Genomic DNA, 12,855 nt, shown 5'->3' with positions numbered 1-12,855 from the left:
TAAGGATGAAGGCAGGGGAAAAGGAGAAAAGGAGAATGAAAGGAAGGGAAAACTGGCAGGATATGAGGGAGTCACATTGGCTTCCTCAAAGAAAACATACACACATACATACATGTACATACACAAATGAGCAAAAGGCCTCAATAACTTCCCTTGACAGGGCCATCCTCCTAGAGAAACAGTAGTAATGAATCTAAGGAAGCTCTGTAAGGGAAAATAGCAGAAGTGGGCTCCATAGCCCAGCCTAATAAATTATGCATATCCACAACCCTACCCTACATAAATATGTAGCCAGATAGATATATGGAGTTCTCTTATGCACATTCATGCTTAGACATACTTTCACCCCCATAAGAAGCTACTACCCAAAGAAATGCCGCATTGACTGGCTAGATGCTAGTAGTACCTCTCATTAGATGCATATTCATACTTTGACCATTGGCTGTTCTTCAGATGCTACCTCAGTGGTCTACCACTTTCCTCTGGGCCCCAAAGGTACAACTGATGACTGCTATTGTAGGAACCTTACTGGACTCTATTAACCAAGATCCAGAATCATCGTAAGACCACTGCAAATGTATACTTGGAAGGCTTTGAATTGGTATTTGAGAAATGGACTGCTCTCCTTCTAACCAGCCTTCAATCCAGGGGCATTTTTGATGCTGGTTCAATCTATAGCTAGTCACTGCTTAATACATGATTGTTTTGCACAAGATGAAGTTGAGTGTTTACATGGAGCATTATCACACAATTCAAATTGTATTACAATATATATCCTTATAATAGATGCTACTCTAACAAAAATATAACTAGACAGGAGTTGAGTAAGAACTTTGAGCTCATTCTAACAATTCATTTATATACCATTCATATAAAGCATTTAACACATGCTTTCTTTCTTCCAGTTTTCATTACCATAATGGGAAAAAAAATCTAATAGCTGATTGTGTGACACAACTAGCCTTGGTGCAGGGACTTTCCTTCCCTGTCCCCACCCCATTGCCTAAAATGCTCTCTCCTCATCTCTCTTGAAATTCTAGTAGTCTTCGAGGCCTGGCTTAAGTGCTGTCTCCTAGAAAAGGCCTTTCTTGATTTTCTCCCCATCCCCAGTTATTAGTGGTCTCCATTCCTCTGCCAATTACCTTGTGTTTACTTATCTGCATCTGAGTAAATATTCTATAATTGGGTACAATGTAAGCTCCCTGAGAACAGGGATGCTATCATTTTTGCCTTTTATCCCCAGCACTTAGCATAGTGGGTACTTGATAAATGCTTTAATGAATGCTTTAATAAACAATATGCTTTAACTGAATTAAGAGAAATCATAATAAAAACCACCAAAATCGCCGGCGAATAGATTTCCTAATTTTCCTCTTCCCCCACTGCTTACTTATGGCTTAGTGTAAAAAAAAAACTGGACTAGGAATCTAAAGACCTAGGTTCTTAATCCTGGTTCTGTCCTTGACTGTGTGTGACCTTAAGTAGGAAATCACTCCACTGCCTTTCTTCAGCTCATTGACAAGATCATAGTGACCATCAAATTTCACGTGAAAAAAATTTTTTTTAAAAACTATAAAGCATTTTACAAATATGTATCTTATTTTTCTATTTCTCTCACCAGGGGAATTTTTAGAGGAATCACTCTAATAAATCTGAATTTGTCTCCTGCTTTCTTCTACGGCAGTTCAAGCCACCCTCAGGTTCATCAGCCAATAGGCAGGCAATGAGAACAAAAGTGAACATATCACTACTGGGACATCTCAGAAGGACTTTTGTCAATGTCTTTGGCCTAGAGATCTGAGAACCTGGGAGAGGAAAGTTACAGTAATTTACAAGAAAATTCCTTTGTTGTTGATCCCCATGACAATGAGAAGCTGGTGGGTACCATTGAACCTAAAGATGGTGGTTCTGGGCATTGGGAATGAGATATCTAGCTATAATGATCACAACAAAATTCCAGGACAACAAAGCATTTTTATGCCCCATTCCCCAGCGTTTGGTGTAAAAATGATTTGACCTATTGCCAATTCTCAAAATATTCAGCATAATGAAGTAAAATAATTACGAAATGGCAAATAATTTGTGAATCATTTACACTTAGGTCTGTACCTTTAACTTCAAATATAGGTATTTTAGTGGTTTTAGAATTAAAAAAAATAATGAATAATGGTAAGACTTTATCCAAGAAGAGTTGGGAAAACTGCTAAGCATTCACATTATAGCCCCATATTTCCCACTGTGTGCTGGGCAATGGGCAGCAGCATCTCTCAGACTGATAGGAATGACTGGCTTAGAGCAGAGCTGCATGTACTTTTTCTCTAATTTTCCAGCTTTATAGCACACATCATACTTGACATGGGGGAGATAATGAATTTTTTTTTTAGCTTAAAAGGTCTTCTCTTTGTAGTTACTATTGAACTAACAGGCTTCATACAGGAGTGACAGTACAGAGAGGGATAGCATCAAAGGATTTAATTAAGTGATAATACACAGAAGATTTGCTTGAAGATACGTCATGTAGTTTTCAAAGATAAATTAACAATCAAGGAGTCATAGTGATAATTTAGCTGAAGTAGTATTTTAAATTTGATTTTCTCTTAAGACCACCCAAAATGAAGACAAATGACATATTTTTATATAGTACCCAAATTAAGTTAGCCAGGAACACAAATAAAGTCAGATTATGTGCTGTGGGGCAGGGGAGGGATGTATCTTATCAAAGAGTACAGATGGTTCCTGATGTATTGCTAGGCAACTTGAAGCATTGAGTCATGGAATCACACAGTCTTGGGACTATCTATATGCTGTATGCATATGTATTTATGTAAATCACTTCGGGGATTGTCTTTAAGAAGATTCTCTCTATGCCATATAGTATCTTCAAGCAAGTGTTTATCTAAATTCTTGTCGACATCAAGTCAGCTTCCTCACATTCTCTCTATTCTTATTCCTGATGAAGACTGTAGCCTCAATTTTAAAACCCATTTAACAATGATTCATACTGGTCTGTCCAGCAGATGGCAAACTGACCTCATAAGTTAAATTTCAAACTTCTGTTATAAAAGTGTCAGAGCATTTTTTTTAAATCTGGAAGAGACCTTAAATATCATCTAGAGATGAGAGGTCCAACTAGTGGCCTGCCTGAGCCCATTCCAGGGGTCCAGCTGAGATTTTCAGTCCCAAATTTTTTTTAACTCATGACTCCTACCCCTGTGTAACTGATGGCAGCCATTTATCATGCTAGAAGGATAGGATCAATTAGTAATTTTAATTGTAAGGATTTCATATGGCTGATACACTCATGGGTTTCTCATCATACAAACAAATATCAAGGCCCTTAATCTAGACCAACCCCCTCAGTTTACAGATGAGGAGGCTAAGGTCAGGTAGGTTACACGACTAAAGTATAGTATTTTTTCTTTTCATAATAAACTTTGTCATTAAATTGAAAATGTTCATTTTCTAATCATAGTATTTCACATTATACTTCAACAACATAGGTAATCTTATAAGAGAATCTAACAGTTATGTCATCTGACCACAAAACACTACTTGAGAGAAGAGCTTGTGGTAAAATCCTGAAGATTTGGTTTTGTACATCTCAAAATGAGAATTTAATTTTACTAAATAATCTGAGAAAAAACAATCCTGGAGAGGATCCCAATTAGAATTATAGCATTAAGCTATTCCTTGTAGATTTTGGTACTTGTGAACAAAATCCTTTACAAAACTTAATAACATCCAACTTTCAGCCATGATGCCTTCTCAAGTATCCAGGAATACCTGAGAGCAGATGCTGTAGTTGCAAAGGTTGAGAGTAATTAAATATTTATTGTACATTTTCTTATTTGTAATTCATAGACTAATCTGTCTCAAGACAATCATGCAAATCTGGGTCATGATTACATTTCAACTTTCTTTTCTACATACTTGACTGAGCTTACATGTTGGAGAAATGAACCAAAGAAACTCACATCTAATGTCAAAAACATGCACTGTAGATATCTCACTCAATAACTAAAACCAGACACTTTACAGAAGACTTAAGTGGTATCAACACAACAAAATTCTGAATAAATAAGACAAATCATTTTGTTAATCCTACCCTCTACATATCAAATATTTTAATAAAACTCCTCAAAGAAAAATTATTCTGTTACTTCCAGTGTGCTACTTGTGCTTGGTTACCATTTTCTTGTGAGCTGTTATTTGTTGACAATTGCATATGATCCAGTTAGAATAATGGACTGTATTGGATTGTAAACAAAGTTGATAAAAGAGAATATTATTACTGTAGTGCCTAAGAAGAATACTGTTTACATTTAAAAGAACACCATAAGCAGCAACAGTTTAAAATGTCTGGTAAACTATGGTACAAACCAATGAATACCTATGCTATACAGTGAAGCCAAGAAATCTCTTGATACCTCACACTTTATACTATAGTGACATGATCACAAATAAGGAAGTTATTTGAAAAATTACTTTGTAGATTGCCAGTTTATTTCTCCATTCCAGTTTGACAAGTTATAAACATAATTGATGCCTAAATTACTACATATTTAACTATGGTTTCTTTTTCTTTCAAGTCTTCCATTTAGCCTGGAGGTGGTCCTCTTTGCTCCCTATCAACAACTCACATATGGAATAAATGTTACTTTATGCTATTTAAATGAGGTGCTAAGGATTTAAAATGGATTCTGGCAGCTGGCGACTCTTTGTTTCTTTTTCACCATCCATCTGTATTCCAGCTCTGGATGCCTAAAAGATCAAATAGAGAAGTATTACTCTGAAATCGATGTGTCACACTAGAACATGCTTTTCTATCCAGGGCAGTCCAGGTATTCTAAAGAGATTTCCAGTTATCCACCTATAGTTTGGGAAGTATGCAGGATTTTTTTCTTTTTTAAAAATGTGTTTTCAATAGCTCACTGGAAACAATGGGTTCTTATTTCAAGCAAGAGACTATTGTCAGCAGCATCTGCCTGTGGAAGTGTCCTGGTTCAGACTCTTGCAATGAAGCCCAGTCCCAGGCTGGTTGGGATCTGAATGGTTTCTAGTGCAAGGGACGACGGGTTAAAAGGGAAGGTAACAGGGAAGATATGTTTTGCATCCATAAGCAGCTGAGGAGAGTCTTTCCTGTCTCGTAAACGCATCTAGAAAAATGAAAAGAGAAGAAACAGGTCATGGAGCTATCAAGTCTTATTTGATTAAAAGATTAACAAAATGATTTACAAAAGTACCAATTTTTATCTTATTATACAGTTGTCCTCAAGTTTTAAAAAATCAGTTCATTTCTCCAGATGTATGCAAATTTTTAAAAAATCACCCACAAATGGTGGCATGCAAAATTCAGTGAAAATCAAAACAACGAGAATAGAGGGAAATGAAATTCTCCTCAACTAAAATGTCAAATATTCATTAAAAAACATTTAAGAGAATAAATCAATAAGCCAACAAAACAACGAAGGAAATAAAACCCAGCATCCTACCTGTATAGTACGTATAAATGATACGGAGACTCTTTCTTCAAATTCATTAACTGGAGTATACAAATTCAAAACTTTTACAATCTGGAAGAAAAGTATTGTTTTCAGCTTATTATTAAATAAATAACAGTGTATATACACTCTAGCTAAAACATAGTATTTGGTCCAATAAAAAATACACATATGCCAACAAATGTTTCTTCCTACTGATGTCTGTTCTTCAATCACAGATTTAAAATAAAATAGTAATTGTAAATGATGAATGTAAATAATTCAATGTGCTATAGGGGAACTAATAGAGCCCACAGACTTTAAAAAATAAAGAAAAGAAAGTTATAGGTATTGCAAGCTTAAAGTTACATTAAATTGCTTTAATTAGAAAGGAGACTTGTGGTTTTTCCTATGGAAATTACAGGAATAATGTCACAGAATGATTTGATTGTATGAGGCAGCATGGTATGAGTATAGTACAAAGAACACTGGACTTAGAAGACCTAACTTTGAATTCCAAATCTGCCACAGAATGATCTTTGGTAAATCAGTGTCCTCATCTGTAAAACGGGTTACTATCTACCCAAGATTTTCATTTCATCTTTTCAATAACCTTTTCTGTGAAAGCACTTAGAAAATGTAAAGTGCTATCCATCTATCTATCTACCAAAATTATAGAGATGATGAATGAAGAGATTGAAGTTTAAAAGGTTCTGCTTAGAAGCAAAAGACAAATGGCATGTTAGAGGTCTGTGGGCTAGATGTCTGTTAAAGTTTGAGGATGACGGGGAGAAGGGAACGAGCATTTATAAAGCACCTGCTATGTGACAGTCACCGTGCTAAGCACTTTACAAACATTATCTCAGCTGATCCTTACAACTCTGACATAGGTGCTGTTATTATCCCCATTTTACAGTTGAAAATAAGCTGAGGCAAACAGAGGTTACATCACTGTCCCGAGGTCACACAGCTATTAAGTGTCTGAGGCTGGGTTTGAACTCAGCTCTTCCTGACTCTCTCTCTCTCTCTCTCAAGAACCCCTGCTAAGGCAGAAAGATTAACTGTTTGACCTTTTAGGTCCCTTGATACCTGCTCAGAGTCACAGGATACATTTTTATGGGGAGAAAAAGGCAGTTGTTTTACCTGCGCAGTAGTCAAAGCATTACACATGGAACAGATGGCCTCTGCGTCTTCATCTGTTTTCTTCTTCACCTGCAGAAGCTGGGCAGCCTGGATAAGGGGCTCCAGTGTTTCTTTGGCCCCGCTGTTCATTAGATTCTTGTCACGGAGCCATTCTTCCAACTGACTGACATTGTACCTGTGTGAGGAGATGTTTGAGAAGGCGTGTCTAATCAAACTTTCAGCAACCTTGTCAGAACTTTCAAATACAATATGACAAGCAGTATTTTTGTTCTTTTTAGTCATCTGTCCCTGAAAATAAAATCATCATAAATAGCTTGTGCACTCTTGACTGTGGTCCTAAAAAATTAAATGATTAGAAGATCTTTAATGTATTTAATTGAAGATGGAGATTGAGCCATTCTATCAAAAAATAAGTGGAATGGAAAGCAAATGGAAACACCAAGTCCACAAGTGACTCCTTGCTTTATGGAATAAAGGCATTCTGAAAAGCTAATTATAAACCACATTTCTATAAACGAATAATTTCCATACTCCCACCAGAACTTTTTTTTGTTTTCCATTGCAGTTTCAGAGAAGTGTTTTATTGCATAATAGCGTAGCATAAGTTTTGAAGTGGGGAGGAATAAAGGGAATTTGGAGGTAAAATCTCTTCTGGGCCTGAGCTTTCCCTATCACTGCCCTGCCCTTGGTGTTGTGTTTGGGGGGAATGTGGGATATAGGACACCATGCCTAGTGAAAGCACAACATAAAAAGAAGCAGAGTTGGCCAAATACTTCAGGGGTTTCAGGAGGAAGCCAATGAAGTTAACATTCAGGATTAATATTAAGAAAAATGGATATGCTATTTGAATTTTGTATTGCTCACAGAATAGGCATTATAATTTTTATTTAAATCATTACACACATTAGAAGATATGCTCAGAAGGCACTTGGTCAAAGCTAAAAGATGAGGCTCTGGCACTGAAGATGCCTCTCTGTATAACATTCAATATGATACCACATACGTAGAAAAATAAAGTGTTAAAGAAGTAATCTAGATTGAGATGGTGTTGCACATAGTAGTGGTTTTGTTTTTGTTTTTCAGCATAGAGGGGTATTGTATAAATATTCACATGTAAAAGAACATGAACATTCCCCCAGTAAATTTAATAACATAGAAATCTAAATCCAGAAGACTTCAATGTCATACTCCAATGGTCTGTACCGGTACGGAAGCTTCCTACAATGATACAGATAGGATCCCATCCATGCTTGCCCATCCTGAGTGACTCTTGTCCAAATTCTCTCGTACTCTGCCATAGAGGGTTCATTTAAGGTGTTGTGAGTTGCCCTTGTCTTCACCTGCCATTGTGAAGAATCTAACGGAATACGTGGGCTATCACTTGGTTATTTTGTGTTCTCACTATTGGCCAGCCCACATTTTTCTTCTTGAAAATATATAATGTTGAAATTTGGCAACAGAACTTTCAATATCTTACCTGGTTTTAAAAAAAGCCATGCTCCCATCTTGTAGTACTCCCTACTCCCACAAAGTGTTCTCAGTGCCTAATAGAGTAGGTCTTTCTACCAAGGACACTAGCAAAGTACAGCTGAATGCTTATAATTAATGAGATTTTGTGAAACTAAAGAATGGATAAAAAAGTACAGGATAGGTGACCAGCAATGTAAAGAGGCTATGTCTCCATTCCTTCTTTGATTTCTGGCCTCTTAGCACTAAACTTAAGATTTTTTCTGAAATGTTATAACATATTAGTTTGGAGTTCTGAATATGTTAGTAGTTATCTCCTGATCAAGGTAGGTCAGTGAAATTTCCAAGAGAATGTACCCCCCCAGTTTTCCAGGTGATGGATTTCAGAAGAGACAAGGCCTGGCATTTGCTTACCTGATCTGCATGCCTTTGCTCCAAGAGCACATATCCTTTCGTAGAAGAAGATTATTCAAAGTAATGGCACCCACAATGTAGAACATCTGCTTGACCACTTGCTTGATCAATTCTGGATCCATTCCATGCTGACACATGACTGAATGGAAGGAATTAAGTTGCCGAAGGATGGAGTCCAATGTATAAGTGCCTTCATCCGCAATACTGGAGGTCCTCTTCCGTAGCCCAGTGGGCTTTACTCCTGACACTCCCTGGATGGTTTCATGCTCCAGCATGCCAGAAACTGGTTTGGGATAAGAATAAAGTCACAACAGCTGGAAAGGCACAAACTGCAAGGTTTAAGTAGTAAAATAAAAGACAAGCAAAGAAACTTGCTTATGCTATGCAAAAAAAAAATCTAAGCATTAAGATGTTACATGTAAAGTATTACACGTAGGAAAAAGTGCTCCATACACTGGAGCTTCTAGATTGGAACACTAAATTAAGTAGTAACAGCAAGAAGAATCATCATCATAAAAACCAGTAGTCATATAGCACTTTAGAGTTTGGAAAGTGCTTTACAAATATAATTTCATCTGATCTTCGCAACAACCCTGAGAGGTGGGAGCTATTATTATCCTGATTTTACAAATGAGGAAATTGAGACAGACAGAGGTTACCCAGGGTCACACGCAAATAAATGTCAGGAAGGATCTGAACTCAGGTTGTTCTAACTAAAGGTCCAACACTCTATCCACCGCACCTTAGGAAGATGATCTCTAAGGCACATCCCAACTCCGGCGTTATCTACTTCTACTGCTGCTCTAATTTGTCTAATGAATTTTCTCTGCAAGTTGCAATCTCTGCTTCTTTCTCTAATTTTCTATCCATTTGTATGGTATGTGGATCTTTCCTTCTCTTGAACCTTAGTCTTGTTCATTTTCCTTCAGTCTAATTCTGGTGCCTGCAAAGTATTCTTAGGAATTATCAATGCTAAATTCTTTTGATTACATAATAGAATCTGACCTAAAATTTTCCCCATGTGATCAATGTATATTTTCATGCAATGTGAATGATAAATTTATACTCTTGTTTTCAAAGAAACGCCTATGAGAGCAGGAGCTATTGAGTATAATCTGCTAAGACATTTTACTGAAAAAGCTAAAAGATTCAAGGGATGTTATGAGGACCAAATCACTTCACACAGAGCCTTGTGCATAGTAGGTGCTATAGTATGTTGTTATAACTATTATATCAGAACACAAATAAGAGACGTGGAGGCACAGAATTTTAAAAGACAAGAGTTTTGTTACTGTTACTGCTTTTGGTGCAGAAATTTCCCTGAAGTCTAAAAATCTTGATGGTTTAGTCTAAGAAATATTTTTAGAAAAGGGTAGCTAAGTGGATAATTCTTCTGCAATTATTCTAAAAAAATAAATGTTATCTGTTTCACAAAGCAAACAAATTTAGTAAAACTTTATTTTAATTGCACAGGCATAAAGGCTTTAGGCCATCTTCAGCTTCATAACCCATAGCTCTTATGGTGGGTGTGAAAGAAGACAGTTGTTTATTAAAAACATAATCTACTCTCAACTCACAGAATCTGAGACTCATAGGTCCCCTTGTAGGCTGTCTAGCCCAAATGTGGTCATTTAGAAATTTAAGTGCCTGTGGTGACTTGACAAGGTATCCTTTCTGTAAAGTGTTTCTTGGTCTTAGTATGAAGTATATCTTAATCTTAAGGGGCAATGTTTTCAAACTACTTTGAAAAGAGACTGTTTACCACCGTGAATATTTGCTGCTATTTTTCCTATCCATACCCCTTTCCTAACTTCCTAGCCATCTCTCCATAAACACTTCCATTTCTGTTATGAAGGAAGAGCCAGTATGGAAGGTGGAAAGAACACTAGGCTTTGAGTCAGGTAAGGTCTAGATTGAAAGCTGACTTCAGACACTCGCTGATGCAACATCTCTGAGACTCACTGCTCACATGTGAAAAGCGAAGATGACGATCCTTTGTTGTTGCTGAGTTGTTCAGTTGTGTCCAACTCTTTGTCATCCCATAGGGAATTTTCTTGGCAAAGATACTGGACTGCTTTGCCACGTCTTTCTCCAGTGGATCAAGGGAAACAAAGGTTAAGTGACTTGCCCAGGGTCATACACAGTAGTAAGTTGGATTTGAAGTTGGGTCTTCCTAACTCCAGGCCCAATGCTCTATCCACTGAGCCTACTTACACTATCTATTTCATAGAGTTGTTGTGAGTAAAGTGGTTTTTAAGTGAGGAAGTGAGCATTATTAAGAATACTTTGTGTTAAATCTAACAATTTCTGGCAACGGGGGCCCTACTAGATTACATTGCAGGGAGATAATCCTCTGAAATCTTTGATGAAAGTTTAACTTTGCAAATGATGGTGCCATTTTATCTTGAGCAGATGAGATGGTAAGTTCTCAGTAAAAAAAAAAAAATGACAAGTTGTTGCCGCCATGTACTTGCTTTCATCTTCAAACTGAAAGACAAACTTCCTACACCCTCCAACAAAAACGTTGATCCAATTAATGATTTTCAGTGGAAAGGTGGGCAGCCTTTGTTTTTTGAGGGAAAGCGAAAACTTTAAAAATTAAGGAGATTCATGAAATGTGAATAGAAACTTCAAACTTTGAATTTTTTCCTTATTACATAGCTGAAAACCCAATTTAACTTCAGGAAAATGTCAGTGATGCAAATAAAACTGAACGCTTGTTACATTATTTGTGCATGACTTGTCTTTTCAAAAATGTCATCTAAACTTAAGAAAATTGTCAAGGCTCTAATTAGACATTGTTTTATAATTCCCAGCCACACTAATGAAGGAAAACAAATGTACATCATAGAAAATGCTGTAGTGGTAGGTCTTTTTGCATGCTATAGCGATGTCAGAATGAGAAGGTAAAAAAAGAAGCAGGGAACTAGGGAGCAGTCTTGATGAAGAGTTTGCTTGGTATAATTAATTCAAAATCTTTTCCCTTCTGCCTGTAATGCTTACCCACTAATTGGGTTCTTTTCAATTCCTTAGCCTGCACCTGCAATCAAAACTGGGAATTGTTTAGAGGTCAAAAGCAAACTTTTTGATTGGCAATAAAGCCCTGTTTGTACAAATGGAAAAGAGAAGAACTTGTTGAGCTCGGCTTTCTCTTGCCTCTACCTTGGACTAGGCTCTGTCTTTTCAAAGTGCAGAGAGGTCCTTAGCGATGAGCTTTATGCTCCCCATAAGCCTTTATACCAAGAGTTGGCTAATTGCTGGGATATTCTGGAAAACAGGGGTGGCAAACAGAACTAAGACTGAAGAAGAAAAACGGGGAAATTATTGGGGAAAACTTGCTCATGTAATACGGGAGAAGGTCGACGAGGAGACTAGAAATAGCATCCATGGTATGTTGAGGATACACCCGTGTCTTGTTGTTTGGTTGTTTCAGTCATGTCCGACTCTTGGTGATCCCATTTGGGTCTTCTTGGCAAAGATACTGGAGTGATTTGCCATTTCCTTCTCCAGCTCATTTTAAAGATGAGGAAACTGAGGCAAACAGGGTTAAGTGACTTACCCAGGTCACATAGCTACTGAGTGTCTGAGGCCAGATTTGAACTCACGAAGAAAAGTCTTCCCAACTTCACATTAGAGTTGTACATTATTTTTAGTAGTTCACAGTTTTTACTGGCTGCTGTTTCTACTCGGTTTCTACTTTTCCTCAGGTACTTACCTCACACATTCGCCTATCCAAAGGCACATACACATCCACTCACATGCAAAAGGACATCAAGACACACAGAGGCATGTGTAATACCTAGAGGTGGCTATATATGCTTACACATACATAAACACCCTCTCTTGCTCTGCTGAGGGCAACAGCTCCCCTTGCAGGCAGCAACGGCAAAAAGACAACGTGCTCAGTCACCACACTCACACTGCTCTGGCTCCTTACAGAGACCTACGACAAGTCGCACAGCCCTCAATCCATCCTTTAAAGTAGTGCTGCCAGTGGCCAAGGCAAGTTAGGGAGCTCTGTTGTTGATCTAGTATCAGATCTCAGCCTAATAACTGTTTCGAGGATGTCATCTTAAATCATATCGCTCTTAGCCCATCACTAGGGCAAAGTAAAGAAGCATTGTCTCCTGGTTTTCTAAACTTGTCAAAGGTTACCAAGGCTGGCAATGAGCTGTCATCCCTGCCTTCTCACTCTCTCTCAGCACCCATATACGAACTGTTGGCATGGCCTATCATCTCTGCCCTCATAACATCTCCCACACAGACCCCCTCTCTCCTCTGACGCTGCCCCCTGCCTCATAACCTCATGCCTAGACTATTGCAATGGTCTGCTCGGGATGCTGGTGGGCCT

The 12,855-nt window shown here is 37.6% G+C and overlaps 1 protein-coding gene across 3 annotated transcripts in view; it reads right to left on the bottom strand.

The window, feature by feature from the left end:
* Positions 1 to 4,129: 4,129 nt before the first annotated feature.
* Positions 4,130 to 12,855, bottom strand: part of MYO5A (myosin VA) — a 232,181-nt gene continuing 223,455 nt past the window's right edge. For all 3 annotated transcript variants that reach the window (XM_036734147.1, XM_036734144.1, XM_036734145.1), the window contains 4 exons: positions 8,505 to 8,787; positions 6,624 to 6,798; positions 5,493 to 5,573; positions 4,130 to 5,156 (listed from right to left, as the gene is read on the bottom strand). In XM_036734147.1, the coding sequence (XP_036590042.1) occupies positions 5,004 to 5,156; positions 5,493 to 5,573; positions 6,624 to 6,798; positions 8,505 to 8,787 (692 nt within the window). In that variant the 3' untranslated portion in view covers positions 4,130 to 5,003. The remainder of the gene's footprint in view (positions 5,157 to 5,492; positions 5,574 to 6,623; positions 6,799 to 8,504; positions 8,788 to 12,855) is intronic.

Source organism: Trichosurus vulpecula, chromosome 8, assembly GCF_011100635.1.
Source record: "Trichosurus vulpecula isolate mTriVul1 chromosome 8, mTriVul1.pri, whole genome shotgun sequence".
NCBI classification, from domain to species: Eukaryota; Metazoa; Chordata; class Mammalia; order Diprotodontia; family Phalangeridae; genus Trichosurus; species Trichosurus vulpecula.
This window is presented reverse-complemented; position numbering and strand designations above follow the sequence as displayed.